This window comes from Dendrobates tinctorius, unplaced genomic scaffold (assembly GCF_039654945.1).
Source record: "Dendrobates tinctorius isolate UK_male_01 unplaced genomic scaffold, ASM3965494v1 ptg000160l, whole genome shotgun sequence".
NCBI classification, from domain to species: domain Eukaryota; kingdom Metazoa; phylum Chordata; class Amphibia; order Anura; family Dendrobatidae; genus Dendrobates; species Dendrobates tinctorius.
Window position 1 is genome coordinate 18,672,257 of NW_027361827.1, and position 19,586 is coordinate 18,691,842.

Genomic DNA, 19,586 nt, shown 5'->3' on the forward strand with positions numbered 1-19,586 from the left:
ATATATGATGCCGTCCCTTATTATATAGCTTCCTCTGCTGTTATGTATAGTGCTGTCTCTTACATAGTGTATTCTTGTTAATTTTGTTATTTACAGTGCCCTCTTATTACATAGTCCCCTCTCTTTTTAGATATAAAATGACTGCTGATCGAGGAGCCGGTGACCAAACTACCAGTCCATCAGCTCCTCCATTAGAAAGGAAGCTTTCCCATGCTCCATCAGCCCTCATTGCATTATACAGCCAACAAGACAGGATGGTATGTAATAAAAAAAAGGGCTCTATATAATCCAATATGTAAGGTCTGTCACATTATTAAAAATTATTATTAAAAAAGCCATTAGGTCTTCATCCAGCATCATCAAGCTAATACATACATATATATAGAGAACTGCAAGAAGATGAAAGTCTAGAAATAATAACAGCAGAGTTAGTAGCAGACTAAAAATTAGATCTTTGAGTGTAGTGTGAGCTCTTCGGATGCTTCCGGATTATCAATGACCAAAGGGGCGGCAAATTTTTCGACCGCCCCGGGCGCCACAAACATTTGCTACGCCACTGGTGATAATGTCATGGAGTGACTCGACCCAACGGGTGGTCGGTCAACTAAAGGGACAACTCACATACAACGGGATGGTAAAGGTGAGAGGAAGGCCCTAATGATAGGGAATGAGGGATGGTCACCACCTGAGCCTGTCCCTGCACTCATCTAACGCCCTATGAGGGCCCTTCCTCCCGCCGCCGTCAGGATACCTTGTCTCTATTTGTCACCTAACTCTGCCCTGGCTAGGGCACTGGCAGGTAAGGAGCACTAGCCTCACCTCTTCAGATAATAAACACGGGGAAGTGACAGACTCCAAAGGAATAAGGTAACAAAAACACCAGACTTGGCTTATGTACACCGCTGCTAAGCTCCACACCGCAGATAATAACAGCAACTGGACTCCAAACGTCAGATGTGGCTGACATCAGAGAACTGTTCTTGCTTGGCTGGTCTCCAGAAAGGATCTGTATCACCAACAGTCAGCTGATGCATCAGGTGACCTTTTACAGGCTGGTGGGAGTGGTCACCACCCACATCAGCTGACCCAGCAGCACTGCAGTAACACCAGATTGCCAGCGGGAAAAAACTAACATTAACCCCAATAGTCCAAAAGGGAAAAAGTTTTAAACTGAGTGGAACCAGAGCTGCCACAAATCCAAAAATGGATCGTGACAGGCTGTAAGCCATAATCATCAACAGTAACAGAAATAAACACTTGAAATAGATCACTCTGCTTGTAATGACTCTATATAATATATGAGTTTCACTTTTTGTATTGAAGAACTGAAATAAATTAACTTTCTGATTATATTCTAATTTAGTGAGAAGCACTTGTATTTGTTAAGTATTTTTAATTTTTTGTTTTCAGTTTGTGTAGAATGTACTGTTCTAGGTACACACAAAATATGCAACTATTTTGCACTTTGTAGGTAACTGATTGATGGATATTACCTTGCAGAATAATGGGAACCCTGAACAGGTTAATCAAAGGCATTTGTTCGAGTCTAACTAGATTATCTAGGATGTCCAAGAGTTACGATGCCAGGGATTATGCATTTACCCAGAAATGTTACCTGACAGATCATGGTGATACTTAGAGACGGCTAAAAAGGCAACACAATCAGATTTGCAAATCTATGTTTTTATTAGTTATAATTGGTTTGCAATATTTTGTGTAATACAATCAGTTGATCAGTTTGTAGAATTCACTACTAGGCTAGAAAGTCAACAAATGTGTTCTCGTTATTTATGCCAGCTCTGTAAAACTTAATAGAAGAAGGTGATGTACAAATATCTGTTTTAGTTAACTTTGTATCTGGCAGCTGAGAGCTTTCTGCGTTATCCATTACCCAGGCTGTCCGGCTAGAGAGCTACAGCCTGTGATCAGGTAATGTCATTCTATTTCTAAACTTCAGCAGTAAAATCATAACTTTGAGTTCATCTGGCCCATGAGTGCCTCTAGTTTCATTGCCAGTCCCATGTTTCCTTTAATCTTCAGCATTCCAGACATAAATGCCATTGTAGGTTTCAGCTTTCCTGCGTAATGAAAAATCCAAAATATATATTAAAATAGTAGTGTACACAAATACAGGCTACTACTTCCACCAATGTTTATATAGAATATACTAACAATGAGAATGTTGATGATATCACATTTATGAGATAATACTGTACTAATAACTAGTAGAAATCCTGTTAGTTATCATTTGTACATTGATACAGGAAAGATATATATCTTTGTACCGTGTTAACCAGTAGATAGAAGAATATTTAGAATTAAGAGTCCTCAGTGGTTGATACCTTTTAACGGCTAACTGAAAAGATAACACACTGCAAGCTTTCGAGACTACTCAGAGAATACTACTTTGTATTAGTCTAGCCTGATGAAGAGATCCTAGTAGTCTCGAAAGCTTGCAATGTGTTACCATCTTTTCAGTTAGCCATTAAAAGGTATCAGCCACTGAGGACTCTCAATTCTAAATATTTTTTAATTTGTACATTGTACACTTGTAAGATAAAGGTAATTTAAGAGACAAGAATGAATGAGTATGAAAACTGGTGGTTTGCTCCTCAAAATGAAGAAATCACACAATATGCAGCTCCTGTATTTTCCTATTATTGGCATTTTTTTACATGTATTGCAGCAAATAGTGATATACAGTACATAAATGAGGAGACTGTTCATTCAGAGACTTGCTGTTAACAGAATTAAAGGGAACCGGTTATGTTAAAAAAACAAAACAAAACACAAACCTGCAGCTATGGGGTTAATATGTAGGATAATAGTATTCTAAAGCCGTGTGACCTCTGTACTGAAAGCCTGGTTGCCTGGAGGAAAAGCCTCCAGATTTCAGTCACAGCAGCTCCGCTTTTGTCCACGCTTTGAGTGCTGAAGGGCGGTTCTAGCCACTAACTCACTAACTGACAGCTGGCTCTGCACTGCTGAGCCAGCTGTCAAGTCAGTGCTACGTAGGGTTGATTGAATCGCTTCGGATAAATGCTTATTCGGATAGCTATATCGCTTACCGAATAGCTGAATCTGTAACCTGGATACCAGGAGCGCTCCCGATGATCAGCTGTTCGGCGCCGCAGCTGTATGAGTCTCGGCTGTGTGACAGTCACAAAACATGCATGGAGAGCCTGTTTGTTGGGCTCGCCATACATGTGTTGTGACAGTGAAACAGCTGGTACACATGCAGCTGCAGCGCCGAACAGCTGATCATCGGGAGCCCTCCAGGTTACCGAGGCAACTATTTGGGAAGTGCTATAGCTATTCGGATAAGCAATTATCCGAAGCTATTCAATCAACCCTAGTGCTACATACTGTGCAGTATCTGAAGCTCCCAGTAGCCGGGTTTTCAATATGGCAGCTGCATGGCTTTAGAACACTATTAACCTGCAGATTAATCCAAAATCGGCAGGCTAACAGTATTCTTTTACATGACAGGTTCACTTATAGAGATATGCTTTACAACAGCCACATGGCTATGAGAGTGAATATAAACATGCTTTGTGAACTGTGCAGAGGTCAGTGGGCAGGGAGGGGGAAGGATATGGGATGTGCCTTTCACCTACAGTATTGTAAACTTACCTGTTGTATATGTAGGTGTCACCTTTCAGGGTAACCAGCCTGTGATGATATTGAGAGGAGTACTGAAAGTAATCTTTACTGAATTGGAAATATAAGCCTTTTATGGGGTTTAGTTGCTACAGTAAAAGCTGCATGATTTCAGGAAATCACCAAATATTCTTAAATATTTTGGAAAGTAAAAAGTTTACATAAGCAGTGGATCATTTTCTGATGACCCATTCAATATTAATGATGTATCAATGAGGTTGCATGTGATAATTGGAGCAAATTAGCAAAAGTTCATTTAGGTCACTGTTCTCTTTCATGGTGTTATAGCTTTAATTGGTTGTCCAGGCAAATTAAAATTTTGCCCAGGGAATAGGATACCTAAAAAATAAACTGTCATACTGACTTTCTAAAACCCATCTGGATCCACCACAGACTGTGCCACAGTCTCCACAGAGACAAGAAACAATGACATTACTGTTCCACCAGTCACCAGACTGCTACAGCCTGTAATGGGCTGTAGCGGTTAGGTGTATTATTCAATGTGTCATAGGATGTTTTATGTTAACACACTACAAAGTCAACTGATAACAAATCTGCAGGTCGTCGGACATCTAGGAAATATCGATTACAATATTGAACAGTTTCAATTGACTTTCGCTAGAGAGACTTGTCAGGGAGTCACAAAAACACTGAACTTTAGGAAGGCAAAGTTTGACCAGCTTAGAGATGCCCTTAGTCTGGTTGACTGGGACAATGTCCTCAGAAATAAGAATACAGATAATAAATGGGAAATGTTTAAGAACATCCTAAATAGGCACTGTAAGCGGTTTATACCTTGGGGGAGTAAAAGGACAAGAATTAGGAAAAACCCAATGTGGCTAAACAAAGACGTAAGAGGGACAATTAACAGTAAAAAGAAAGCATTTAAACTAATAAAGCAGGTTGGCACCGTTGAAGCTCTAAAAAAACTATAGGGAGAAAAATACAGTACTTTATCTAAAAAAACTAATTAAAGCTGACAAAAAGGAAACAGAGAAGCACATTGCTAAGGAGAGTAAAACTAATCCCAAACTATTTTTCAACTACATCAATAGTAAAACAATCAAAAGTGAAAGTGTAGGCCCCTTCAAAAATTGTAAGGAAAGAATGGTTGTAGATGACGAGGAAAAAGTTAATATATTAAATAAACACCTTCTTCTCCACGGTATTCACGGTGGAAAATAAAATACTAGGGGAAATGCTGAGAGACAAAGAAAACCCTATATTAAAGGACACCAATCTAACCCAAGAAGAGGTGCGAAACCAGCTAAATAAGATTAAAATAGATAAATCTCCGGATGGCATACACCCACGAATACTAAGAACTAAGTAATGTAATAGACAAACCATTAGTTCTTATATTTAGGGACTCTATAGCGACTGGGTCTGTTCCACGGGACTGGAGCATAGCAAATGTGGTACCAATATTCAAAAAGGGCTCTAAAAATGAACCTGGAAATTATAGGCCAGTAAGTCTAACCTCTATTGTTGGTAAAATATTTGAAGGGTTTTCTGAGAGATGTTATTCTGGATTATCTCAATGAGAATAACTGCTTAACTCCATATCAGCATGGGTTATGAGGAATCACTCCTGTCAAACCAATCTAATCAGCTTTTATGAGGAGGTAAGCTATAGACTGGACCAAGTTGAGTCATTGGACGTGGTATATCTTGACTTTTTCAAAGCGTTCGATATGAGAAGGCTGGGTCAGGGGGAAAATGTGTGTAAATGGGTATGTATATGGCTTAGTGAAAGAAAGCAGAGGGTGGTTATAAACTGTATATTCTCTAACTGGGTCGCTGTGACCAGTGAGGTACCGCAGGGGTCAGTGTTGGGATCTATTTTCTTCCACACATTTCTTAACAATCTGATAGAAGGTCTACACAGTAAATTATCGATATTTGCAGATGATACAAAACTACGTAAAGCAGTCAATACAATAGAACTTAGTATTCAGCTACAGATGGATCTGGATAAGTTGAAAACTTGGGCCGAAAGGTGGCAGATGGGGTTTAACATTAATAAATGTAAGGTTATACACATGGGAAGAAGGAATCAATATCACCATCACACACTGAAGGGAAACCACTGGGTAAATCTGACATGGAGAAGGACTTGGGGATCCTAGTTAATGATAAACTTATATGGAGCAGCCAGTACCAGGCAGCGGCTGCCAAGGCAAACAGGATCATGGGGTGCATTAAAAGAGGTCTGGATACACATGATGAGAGCATTATACTGCCTCTGAAGAAATCCCTGGTTAGACCGCACCTGGTGTACTGTGTACAGTTTTGAGCACCGGTGCTCAGGAAGGATATAATGGAACTAGAGGGAGTAGAAAGGAGGGCAACAAAATTAATAAAGGGTATGGGGGAACTACAATACCCAGAGAGATTAGCAAAATTAGGAATACTTAGTCTAGAAAAAGAGATGACTGAGGGGTGATCTAATAACCATGTACAATTATATAAGGGGACAATACAAATATTTCTCCAAGGATCTGTTTATACCAAGGAAGGTGACGGTCAAAAGGGGGCATTCTCTGTGTCTGGAGGAGAGAAGGTTTTTCCACCAACATAGAAGAGGATTCTTTACTGTTAGGGCTCGCAAGCATGACGTCACAAAGGTCCTTCGCGCAAAGCATCACTGGGACAGGAAGATGCCGGGAGCGTCGCTGAGGGCCGGGGGCCGTCGGAAGGTGAGAATAACCATTTTTTACATTTTTTTTATTATTTTTAACATCCTATCTTTTACTATTGATGCTGCATAGGCAGAATCAATAGTAAAAAGTTGGTGACACTTGTCAAGCACTATGCTTGACAAGTGTGACCAACCCGTCAATCACCTTTCCAAGCGATACTTCAAATTGCTTGGAAAGCGCAAGCATTCTGCAAGCTAAATACGCTTGCAAAAGACTTGTGTTTAGCGGGAAAACGCATGCAAATTCCGCATGCGTTTTAACCACGGCGGAAGTTGCGGAAATGTTGCGGAAATTTCCGCAGCATTTCCGAACGTGTACACATAGCCTTACTGTTAGAGCAGTGAGAATCTTGAATTCCTTGCCTGAGGAGGTGGTGATGGCGAACTCAGTCGAGGGGTTCAAGAAAGGCCTGGATGTCTTCCTGGAGCATAATAATATTGTATCTTACAGTTATTAGGTTCTTTAGAAGGATGTAGATCTGGGAATTTACTCTGACGGAATATAGGCTGAACTGGATGGACAAATGTCTTTTTTCGGCCTTGCTATCTATGTTACTATGTGACTGCTGAAGCCAGAGGGAGCAGTATTCAGGTGAAGTGGGTGACATTACCAATTCCTGTCTCTACTCAGACCACGGAGAGGCCTGCGCTGGATCCAAGTAGGTGACAGTAGGCGAGTAAAATTAAGTTTGTTATTTATTTTTTTTTTTTTTTACATATCCTGTCTCCTGGCCAAAGTCTTATTTTGTCTATTGTAAGGCAGCGGCTTTCACGTCCGTGCGGTAATGAGGCAGTGACCCAAGAAAGGTAAACTTAAATGTCTTTATTTGCCAACTTACGAAAATAAAGCCTAACTGTCAGCCGAAATGTCCGTATCAGTCCGTTGCCATGGGCGACTGCACCACCGTTTACCACATGGATGCGGCAATGGCTTTGCTTACTCTCACATAGACAGGCATAGACAGGCATATACAGAACCTCCTGCTCTGATCTTTGCAAACTAACAATGACACACCCCACCCTTACCTGAAATTATGGGAACTCATGGGCCACTTTCAAGACCCAGACTGGAGAGGGAGATCTGTCCCACTACCTTTCTGCAAATCTCTCAAAAAAATATGTCAGGATTTCCTAATTATGACTTGTTTAAATAGCTTGACCCAGTCCACACTCACTTTTATTTTGCATTGAAATCGCAACTGTGGCTGTAATTACAACACTCTCTAGCGAGTTCATTATGTTTCTATGCACATCATGGGGGACACAGAATGACTCGTATGATTTCCCTCACTGCCTCACACCGCACAAACCTTTTAATTAGGAAATCCTCACCATAAATTAATTCTGAATGCTCTTGAAGCATGAAAGAATAAATGTCAATAAGAGAGCTGAAGCTGTCTACAGACAATATCCAATGCCCATATCTTATAATGAATACTATGAACTAACCTGTAAACATCTTCACAAAGTCTTCACTGTCCATACTCATCACCACATCTGCTTTGATCGGTGGTTCACCTTTTCCAACTCCACCATTGTCATTTTTAAGGTCCATATACCATGTGCCTTCTTCAGAACCTAAATAAAGCAGCAAAACAATAGTTATCATTACATGACTGTTGGCAGATTAATCTGTCTCCTATGAGTAGAATTGGCAAGCCCTAAGATTACTACTTGGATATTTTGCATTTATACTCAGATCTTCTATTGAAATATTAGGCAGGTTTGATTCCAAAACTTACTGCTCCATAATATACAGCTCTGGCAAAAATTAAGAGACCACTGCACAGTTATAAAAATCAGCTTCTCTACATGTCTGACAGCTATTCCATTCCAGTGTCAGTTGAATTCCAACCAGAGTACACCTCATTCTACTTAATGTGCTTCTGATTAGGTGATCACCTGAACCAAATCTTATTTAACGAAGGAAAATATAAAAAACCCTGCTGTAGTGTTCAAAATCCTCTTGCAATAGGACAAGCTGGATGGCAAAACAAGTGCTAGTAACATCCCAAAAGTAATAGGAATGAAAAAATAACTTTTAACCATGCCAAAGGAGTTGAAAAAAAAAGTCTTGAGTGAGGAAAAGAAGGGCTCAATTCTGGCTTTACTAGCAGAGGGATACAGTGAGCGTCATGATGCCTCCATCCTTAAAATTTCTAAGACTGCAGTCCATTACAACAAGGTCAAGCAGCAGATATTGGGGACAACAAAGCTACAGACCGGCAGAGGGCGAAAACGACTCGCCACTGACCAGGATGACAGTCATCTTATTTGAATGTCACTCAGCAACCGCAGGATGACGTCAGGTAACCTACAAAAGGAATGGCAAATGGCAGCTGGGGTGAAGTGCACGGCAAGAACAGTTCATAACAGGCTCCTAGAGGCAGGGCTCAAGTCATGTAAAGGTAGAATAAAGCCTTTCATCAAGGAGTCCTGGTCGTCTAATGGTTAGACGGCCCTGGAGATGCGTACAAGCCACATTGTCTTGCTCCCACTGTGAAATTTGGTGGAGGATCGGTGAGGATCTGGGGATGCTTCAGCAAGGCTGGAATTGAACAGGTTAATCTTTGCGAAGGACATATGAATCAAGCTGCATACAAGGATATCCTGGAAAAACAGTTGATTCCTTCTTATCAGGCAATGTTCCCCAACTCTGAGGACTGGTTTTTCCAACAGGACAATGCACCATGCCACACAGCTAGGTCAATCAATGTGTGGATGATGGACCACTACATCAAATCCTGTCATGGCCAGCTCAATCTCCAGACCTGAAACCCACTGAAAACCTCTGGAATGTAATCAAGAGGAAGATGGATAGTCACAAACCATCAAACAAAGAAGAACTGCTTAAATGTTTGTACCAGGAGTGGCATAAGGTCACCCAAAAGCAGTGTGAAAGACTGGTAGAAAGCATGCCAAGACACATGAAAGCTGTGATTAAAAACCACCCTGGTTACTTACCGGTAGTCGGTTTTTCCGGAACCCATGACAGCACACCTAAGAGAGGGATCCACCCCGCCAGGACCCTACTGAGATATAAGGGGCGGCACCTCTCTCCCGCTTCAGTTGGGTTACAGAGCATTGAGAGGACTTCCCGGTTAGTTCATGTTAATCCAACACCACATCACACAAAAGCACCCTACTAAACGTGCACACCCATACGGTGAAAAAGGGGGGGGGAATATACGGGTGCTGTCATGGGTTCCGGAAAAACCGGCTACCAGTAAGTAACCATGGTGGTTTTCCCTTCACCCATGACAGCACACCTGAGAGATTTTTGGAGACTAAGAAACACCCTTGCAGCACCCTTCTACCAAAGGTTAAGTCAGCAAAGGAGGATAGATTTAATCTATAGTGCTTAAAGAAGGTTGAAGGTGAGGCCCAGGTAACGGCCTTACAAATCTGTTCAATCGATACCTCAGCCTTTTCAGCCCAGGAGGTCGCCACGGCTCTGGTGGAATGAGCCTTAATGCCATCAGGAATCGGAACACCACTAGCTGAGTAGGCTACACTAATGGCTTCCCTAATCCATCTAGCAATAGTCCCTTTTGAAACCCCATAGCCTTTCCTGGCACCCTGAAAAGCTACGAATAGGGACTGGGACCTCCTCCACTGGCTAGTGACAGATATGTATTCTATAGCAGGGCTCTCTTGACGTCCAAACTATGGAATTTTTCCTCTCCTGAATTTTTTAGATTGTCGCAGAAGGATGGGAGGATAATCTCCTGATCCCGATGGAAATCTGATGCTACCTTAGGCAGATAAGCGGGGTCTGTTCTTAGTACTACCCTGTCCTGAAAAACCTGTGCATAGGGTGGATCCACTGAGAGAGCCTGCAAGTCGCTTATTCTACGGGCCGATGTAAGGGCCACTAAAATGATCGTTTTTAGGGTCAGAAATGTTATGGGGAGCTGATGTAACGGCTCATATGGTTCCTTTGTAAGGGCCTCTAGTACTAGGTTTAAATCCCAGGGCGCTATTCTGGGTATTGGAACAGGTCTAGCCCTATGACAGGATATGATGAATCTGGCTATCCATCTATTTGCTGCCAAGTTGCAGTTATAGAGCGCCCCTAGTGCAGACACCTGAACTTTAAGCGTATTTACCGCTAACCGCAGCTGCAACCCCGATTGTTCTTGTTCTAACGGCTTACCTAGGAACTGTAGGAATTTATTCCATGTTCTGCCGTAGATATTAGTCGTCACCGGTTTCCTACTCTTAAGCAGGGTGGCCACCAACCCGGGAGAGAAACCTCTATCCCTTAAAAGCGACCTTTCAAATTCTACGCCGTCAGATGGAATCCTTTGACTTGAGCGTGGAATATTGGGCCTTGAGCTAGTAGGTCCGGGATTTCTGGCAGAACCCATTTATCGGAGAGGGACATTCTCCGCAGAAGAGAAAACCAGGGGCTTTTTGGCCAAAATGGGCTATTAGAATCACTCTGGCTTGATCGCTCCTGATCTTCTTGACAACTGTTGGGATCAGAGCCACTGGGGGGGGGGAACGCATAGGCTAGCCTGAAGTTCCACTGAATGTGCAATGAGTCCACTGCCCATGGATTTTCCCTCGGGTTTAGTGAGCAAAACCTTTCTGTTTGCCTGTTGTGCTTGTCAGCAAACTGGTCCATCACTGGTTTTCCCCAAAGCTGCGTTATTTTTTGAAAAACGGACCGATTTAGAGCCCATTCTCCTTGCCTCAGAGTATTGCGGCTCAGGAAATCGGCCTCTATGTTTTCTGCCCCTTTTATGTGTAAGGCTGTTAAGGAGTGTAGGTGTTGCTCCGCTCTGCCAAGGATGTCGTGTGCTGCTTTCATTAGGGATTGTGATCTTGTCCCCCCTTGGTGGTTGATGTACGCCACCGTTACTTTGCTGTCCGACATGATGCGGACATTGCGACCCCTGAGTAGGGGCATAAAGTGGCTTGGGGCTTTGTTCACTGCCCACAGTTCTCTCAGGTTGGAGGATGCCCCCATTTCTTGAGGCGTCCAGGAACCCTGGCCTACGTGACCCCTTAGGTGTGCCCCCCACCCCGAGGAGCTTGCGTCTGTTAGAATCACGTCTGTCATCTGTTTGTCCCAAGGTATTCCTGAGGCCAAGTTTGTACTGTCCAGCCACCAGTTGAGAGAGTCTCTGGTCTCTAAGGAAAGCTCCAGCCTTCCTTCTAAACGTCCTCTTAGCGATCTTTGTGCTGATAGTATCTCCCACTGGAGTTGACGGGTGTGAAATTGAGCCCACCTGACCGCCGGAAAACAGGACGTCAGGGTACCTAGCAGAGACATTGCCTTCCTCAACGTCATCTGAGGTTGGTTTTGGGCATCCAAAGCCATGTTCTGCACCTTCTCTATTTTGTTATCTGGAAGCAGACATGCCTGCTGCTCTGAGTCCAGGATAAATCCCAAGAAGGTTTGTTGCTTTAGGGCAGGGGTGGGGAACCTTTTTTCTGCCGAGGGCCATTTGGAATTTTATAATAGCGTTCGGGGGCCGCATAAAATTATTAATAATGATGAGCGAGTATACTCGTTGCTCGGGTTTTCCCGAGCATGCTCAGGTGTCCTCTGAGCATTTTGGCGTGCTCGGAGATTTAGTTTTTGTCACCTCAGCTGCATGATTTGCAGCTGTTGAACAGCCTGAATACATGTGGGGATTCCTTAACAAACAGGCATTCCTCACATGTATTCAGTCTGTCCAGCAGCCATAAATCATGCAGCTGAGGCGACAAAAACTAAATCTCCGAGCGCGCCAAAATACTCAGAGGACACCTGAGCAACGAGTATACTCGCTCATCACTCATTAACAACTTAAACATTAGCCAACTATATTTAGTCCCCAATAGGCAGGAAAATGTCCCCAATAGGCAGCACAGGTCCCCAATAGGCAGGCAAATGTCCCCATTAGGCAGCACAGGTCCGCAATAGGCAGGCAAATGCCCCCATTATACAGCACAGGTCCCCATTAGGCAGCACAGGTCCCCATTAGGCAGCACAGGTCCCCATTAGGCAGGCAAATGTCCCCATTAGGCAGCACAGGTCCCCATTAAGCAGTACAGGTCCCCAATAGACAGGCAAATGTCCCCATTAGGCAGCACAGGTCCTCAATAGACAGGCAAATGTCACCATTAGGCAGCACAGGTCCCCATTAGGCAGCACAGGTGCTCAATAGACAGGCAAATGTCACCATTAGGCAGCACAGGTCCCCAATAGGCAGGTAAATGTCACCATTAGGCAGCACAGGTCCCCATTAGGCAGGTAAATGTCACCAATAGGCAGCACAGGTCCCCATTAGGCAGCACAGGTCCGCAATAGGCAGGCAAATGTCCTCATTAGGCAGCACAGGTCCCCAATAGGCAGCACAGGTCCCCATTAGGCAGCACAGGTCCCCATTAGGCAGCACAGGTCCCCATTAGGCAGCACAGGTCCCCATTAAGCAGGCAAATGTCCCCATTAGGCAGCACAGGTTCCCAATAGACAGGCAAATGTCCCCATTAGGCAGCACAGGTCCCCATTAGGCAGCACAGGTCCCCAATAGACAGGCAAATGTCCCCATTAGGCAGCACAGGTTCCAATAGACAGGCAAATGTCCCCATTAGGCAGCACAGGTCCCCATTAGGCAGCACAGGTCCCCAATAGACAGGCAAATGTCCCCATTAGGCAGCACAGGTCCTCAATAGACAGGCAAATGTCACCATTAGGCAGCACAGGTCCCCAATAGGCAGGTAAATGTCACCATTAGGCAGCACAGGTCCCCATTAGGCAGGTAAATGTCACCATTAGGCAGCACAGGTCCCCATTAGGCAGCACAGGTCCGCAATAGGCAGGCAAATGTCCTCATTAGGCAGCACAGGTCCCCAATAGGCAGGCCGCATACAGTCCAGCGCAGCTCACACTGGGTAGCGGCGCGCGGTGACTCCTCCAGCTCCAGATACCCATCATTAGCTGGTATCCGTGCGCGGGGGCGCTGGGGTCCGGCGGGGTGTGCTCAGTGCCCGTCAGTGCGTGCACGTATTAGTGTGCGGTATCCGGCGGGCGGGGCTAGGAAGCAGAGCTCGGGTCCTCCTCTGGCTCCTGCAACAAGATACCGGATCGCGGCTCTAGAGTGGCTGCGGGCCGGATCAGATGATATGGCGGGCCGTATACGGCCCGCGGGCCGGACTTTCCCCACCCCTGCTTTAGGGGTTGTAGTTTTGAATTTTTGAAATTTATTATCCACCCTAATTCTTGTAAGGTGTCGGTCACCCGGCTCAACTGTGCCGTACAGTGGTCCTTTCAGCTGCCCACTATGAGGAAATCGTCCAGGTAGGGTATTATGACCGTATCGTGAATCCGGAGGATGGCTGTTACCTCCGCTATGACCTTGGTGAAAACCCTCGGGGCTATATATATGCCAAACGGAAGAGCTCTGAATTGGAAATGCCTCAGTACCCCTTTGATATAAAGCGCTACCCTCAAGTATTTCTGGTAATCTGGATGGATAGGGATGTGATAATACAGTTGTGGCCAAAAGTATTGACACCCGTGCAATTCTGTCAGATAATACTCAGTTTCTTCCTGAAAATGATTGCAAACACAAATTCTTTGGTATTATTATCTTCATTTAATTTGTCATAAATGAAAAAAAACACAAAAAGAATTGTCCTAAAGCCAAATTGGATATAATTCCACCCCAAACATAAAAAAGAGGGTGGACAAAAGTATTGGCACTGTTCGAAAAATCATGTGATGCTTCTCTAATTTGTGTAATTAACAGCACCTGTAACTTACCTGTGGCACCTAACAGGTGTTGGCAATAACTAAATCACACTTGCAGCCAGTTGACATGGATTAAAGTTGACTCAACCTCTGTCCTTTGTCCTTGTGTGTACCACATTGAGCATGGAGAAAAGACATAAGACCAAAGAACTGTCTGAGGACTTGAGAAACCAAATTGTGAGGAAACATGAGTAATCTCAAGGCTACAAGTCCATCTCCAAAGACCTGAATGTTCCTGTGTCTACCGTGCGCAGTGTCATCAAGAAGTTTAAAGCCCATGAAACTGTGGCTAACCTCCCTAGATGTGGACGGAAAAGAAAAATTGACAAGAGATTTCAACGCAAGATTGTGCGGATGTTGAATAAAGAACCTCGACTAACATCCAAACAAGTTTAAGCTGCCCTGCAGTCCGAGGGTACAACAGTGTCAACCCGTACTATCAGTCGGCGTCTGAATGAAAAGGGACTGTATGGCAGGAGACCCAGGAAGACCCCACTTCTTACCCTGAGACACAAAAAAGCCAGGCTGGAGTTTGCCAAAACTTACCTGAAAAAGCCTAAAACGTTTTGGAAGAATGTTCTCTGGTCAGATGAGACAAAAGTAGAGCTTTTTGGGCAAAGGCATCAACATAGAGTTTACAGGAGAGAAAAAAGAGGCATTCAAGGAAAAGAACACGGTCCCTACAGTCAAACATGGCGGAGGTTCCCTGATGTTTTGGGGTTGCTTTGCTGCCTATGGCACTGGACTGCTTGACCGTGTGCATGGCATTATGAAGTCTGAAGACTACCAACAAATTTTGCAGCATAATGTAGGACCCAGTGTGAGAAAGCTGGGTCTCACTCAGAGGTCATGGGTCTTCCAGCAGGGCAATGACCCAAAACACACTTCAAAAAGCACTAGAAAATGGTTTGAGAGAAAGCACTGGAGACTTCTAAGGTGGCCAGCAATGAGTCCAGACCTGAATCCCATAGAACACCTGTGGAGAGATCTAAAAATGGCAGTTTGGAGAAGGCACCCTTCAAATATCAGGGACCTGGAGCAGCTTGCCAAAGAAGAATGGTCTAAAATTCCAGCAGAGCATTGTAATAAACTCATTGATGGTTACCGGAAGTGGTTGGTCGCAGTTATTTTAGCTAAAGGTTGTGCAACCAAGTATTAGGCTGAGGGTGTTTTGTCTGGCCCATTTTTGGAGTTTTGTGTGAAACGATCAATGTTTTGCTTTTTGCTTCATTCTCTTTTGTGTTATTTCATTTAAGACAAATTAAATGAAGATAATAATACCAAAGAATGTGTTTGCAATCATTTTCAGGAAGAAACTGAGTATTATCTGACAGAATTGCAGGGGTGTCAATACTTTTGACCACAACTGTATGCATCCTTCAGATCGACTACGGTCATAAAACAATCTTGATGTAGCAGCTTTATGGCCGTAGTCACCGACTCCATCTTGAAGGTCTGATTCCTTATCCACCGATTGAGTCCTCTGAGGTTTATAATCGTCCTGAACGATTGGTCCGGTTTCTTTATGAGAAAAAGGGGTGAATAGAACCCCCTTCCTTTCTGTGTGTCTAGGACTTCGTAAAAGACCTGCTTGTCTATCAGGTTCAGGATCTCCGCTTTCAAGGCCAACTGTTCTTCGGTCGCCTTTCTGATAGGGGTAACGACAAACACGGCTTTTGGCTGGCGAACAAAGGGGACTCTCAGGCCTTCTCTTAAGACGCCTAGGATCCAGGTATTGGAGGAGATCTTTTCCCAGGCCTGGGAAAAGAGTGCCAATCTCCCCCCTACTGGAATACTGGTGTCATTGTGGTGATTTTTTTTGAGGTGGAGGTACCCCCACCAAACATAAATCCCGACTCTTTTTTCCTTTTACCCTCCCATCTTCTTCTGTCGGCCGGAGGACGCCCCCTATTGAATCTTCCACCCCTCCGAAAGGGCTGTCTTCTCTGCTCTGTCGGGAACCTGGGGAAGCCTTTTTTCCTATCGCTTGCCTTTTCCAGGATATCGTCTAAGTTCTTCCCGAATAATAACCGACCATCACAGGGGAGGGAGAAAAGTTTCGCTTTAGACTGCAAGTCACCTGGACAGCCTTTAAGCCATAGTGCACATCTGGCAGCATTTGATAATCCTGCCGCCCTAGCCGTCAACCTCAGAATCCGCTGAGGTATCTGCCAAAAAAGCTGCTGCCCCATGCAAGAGATACATATCTGCCAATATCTTCTCTCTTGGGACCTCTGATGCTAGCTTCTCTTCTAACTGCTGCAGCCAGATCATCAGGGAGCGTGCCGTGCAGGTGCCTGCTATCGCCGGCTTTAATCCTCCCGCTGTCGCTTCCCATGCATGCCTCAAATATGAATCCGCTTTCTTGTCTAGCGGGTCCCTAAGAACCCCTGAATCTTCCAGGGGCAAGGCCGATTTTTTAGAAGACCTGGATACCGCTGCGTCTATTTTTGGGACCTTGTCCCATATTTCCGCATCCTTGTGCTCAAAGGGGTATCGTCTCTTAGAGGTGGAGGGAAGAGCCCCTGATTTTTCGGGTTTACTCCACTCTCTCTCAATAAGCGCTTGGATCTTTTCGTTCACTGGAAAGGTCCGTTTTTTTTTTCTCTCTTGGAGCCCCCCAAACATAACGTCCTCTAGGGTTTTAGCCACTTCCTCTTCCTGTAGGCCCATCGTTGTTCTAATGGCCTTCAGGAGAGCATCTGTGTCTTCTACCGGGAAACATGGCTTACCCCCTGTGTCACTGTCTGAGGTGGACGCCTGTTCTGTTTGAGACGACGCCGAAGAGGAATTTGAGGGAGAACTAGGGGGATTATTTCTACCTTTCCTCCCTTTTTTCAATAGGGTCTTAATTGAACCCTCCATTTCTGACCTAAGGGCCGATATCAGATTAGCCGCGAAACTAGGCGCTTCCTCCGCCATGGTCCGCTGAATGCAACTGGCGCAGAGGTCTTTCTGCCAGTCTCTTGCTAGGGCCGTTTTACATATAGCACAGTCCCTATTATTCTTCTTACTTCCCGCTTTTTTGGGCCTTTCCTACGGGGTCAAACATACAACAGAGAAACCCTATTAACATAAATGCTAGCATTCACGAAGATCACTCACCACCCGTAATCAAGGGTACCGGACTAGGAGGCTGCGTCGGAGCATGTGACCTGTGCTCTCTGGACCTTGAGGAATCTCCCGACCTGCGGCTGGGGTGGCTGCTGCTCGAGCGGCTTCCATGTTTGCGGCCGGAGGGCTGTGAGGTAGGCAGAGACAAGGACCTCTCCTGCTCTGACTCCATTCTTGCACCGCCTGCCCTGCCGCTGCTCCTCGTTTAAATGTGGCCTCGTCCTGGTGGGTGTCTGCTCCCCTCCCCCCAGCGACCACCGGCCGACCGTTTCAGAAAGCCGGCCGGCGTCATGACAAAGTCGCCTTCTGCTGACGTCAGCCGGCGCACCCACAATCCTCTGCGCCGCTGACGTCAGCGGCCGGAAAACGCCCGCGTCTCTCCCCTGCCAGACACCTCGGGGATCGAGATGTGGGCGCGCGCGACGGGAGGGCGGTGCGGTGGGGGCTTCCAGGAGCCACCGGGATCCCACCTGTGCCCACACAAACCCGGAGCCTCGGAGGACCCCGGGGACTGTGCCTCCCCGGCGCTACAGGTAAGGCACCTGTTCTTCCCGCGCCGGGACGGGCCTGGGTCCTTTTTTTTTTCGCACATGACAGGCACCGCCGACAGTGGGATTCCTTCCAGGACAGGAACCCAACTGAAGCGGGGGAGAGGTGCCGCCCCCTATATCTCAGTAGGTTCCTGTCCTCGCGGGGCAGATCCCTCTCTCAGGTGTGCTGTCATGGGTGAAGGGAAAATCATGGTTATTCCACAGAATATTGATTTCTGAACTCTTCCTGAGTTAAAACATTAGTATTGTTGTTTCTAAATGATTATGAACTTGTTTTCATAGCATTATTTGAGGTCTTCAAGCACTGCATTTTTTTTTATATTTTGACCATTTCTCATTTTCTGAAAATAAATACAAAATTTAGTGCTTGGAAATTCAGAGACATGTTGTCATTAGTTTATAGAATAAAAGAGCAATTTACATTTCACTCAAAAATATACCTATAGGGGGGCGTGGCCTGGATGCTTAGGATGCCAGTTGCATGAGCTGAATGCTCCTTCCCTGAGACCCTGCAAAGCGACAATTTCAGCACCTTTCCTGCATATTAATCAACCCACCCGGCTGCCCGAATCCTCAATGATCACTGGCAAGATGACAAGGGGTAAGAGAAATCTCAAAAACCAAAGCAAATTGGAGATTTTCTTCAACAGGGATACCAGGCAAGATGGCCCCTCAGTAAGCAGAGTCTCCTGCTCCTCGGGAGAGTCCCCCTCTCCACTGCCCCTGAGCCCAGCAAAGACCACCGCTGCGGTGCAGGATGAGGCAACACCCACTTCACCTTATCTCCGGGGTGCGGGTCCATCACCAGGATCTAGATTTTCCCCACTTGCGGAGGGACACGAGGGAAATGTAGTTCCAGCAGGCCGGCGGATAGATATGCAGCAATGCACACCTCCCCTGCACTCCCAGAATAACAAGAGAGATGTTGCAGAGAAAGGGGATTCTGGAGGGGACAATTGTAAATCTCTTGCAGTATTACAGCAACTTCCTACAACAGATCTCCCTGCTTCAGGAACTTTAATTAAAGATATGCTGATGGCTTTTAACACTGCAATGCTAAAGGACTTTTCTTTAATGTTAAAACCTGTTACATCTCACATTCAGGAGGTGGAGGATAGAGTGTCTCATGTGGAGGACAAAATGGGAGAATTTGCATCTTCCCATAACAACCTTATTGACATGGCAGAAGACATAGAAGCCATATATAATAAACTTGTGGACTTGGAGGATCGTAACCGCAGGAACAACCTGAAATTACAGGGTGTACCAGAAACCACCACACCCTCTGAGCTGAGGGGTTATGTACAAGATTTAATCCAAGCGGTGGTCCCCTCCTGTTCACCATATGAACTAATTATTGATCGAGCGCACAGAGTATCTCGCCCAAGCCACTTGCCAGACACTGTTCCGAGGGATATTGTTAAACGCATTAATTGTTATCATATTAAAGAGGAACTTCTGTCTTATTCTAGAAAGAAAGGATCTCTACCTTCACCTTTCCACCAAATCAAAATTTATGCTGATCTCTCGGCAGAGACACTGCGCTTCCGCAGACTAATGAATCCCATCACTGCAGCCCTCAGAGAATCTCAGGTGGCGTACAGGTGGGGGTACCCCAAGAAATTGCTCATTAACAACAAAGGATCGAGGCATACTGTCTCTTCATATGAAAGAGGAAGAGATTTGCTTCGTACCAAGTGCAGGAACAACCTCAGAAAACAAAGAGAGCCGCCTGTAAGGGCAGAGGAGACATGGCAGAAAGTCCTCCCAAAAAGAAACAGGCGCTGAAGATATAATCATTATCTATATTTTA

General features: G+C 45.1%; 1 protein-coding gene across 1 annotated transcript in view; it reads right to left on the reverse strand.

The window, feature by feature from the left end:
* Positions 1-1,662: 1,662 nt before the first annotated feature.
* Positions 1,663-19,586, reverse strand: part of HSDL2 (hydroxysteroid dehydrogenase like 2) — a 145,092-nt gene continuing 127,168 nt past the window's right edge. Inside the window, exons 11-12 of the mRNA XM_073549694.1 lie at positions 7,811-7,939; positions 1,663-2,078 (exon numbers count right to left, since the gene is read on the reverse strand). Of these exons, the coding sequence (XP_073405795.1) occupies positions 1,966-2,078; positions 7,811-7,939 (242 nt within the window). The 3' untranslated portion in view covers positions 1,663-1,965. The remainder of the gene's footprint in view (positions 2,079-7,810; positions 7,940-19,586) is intronic.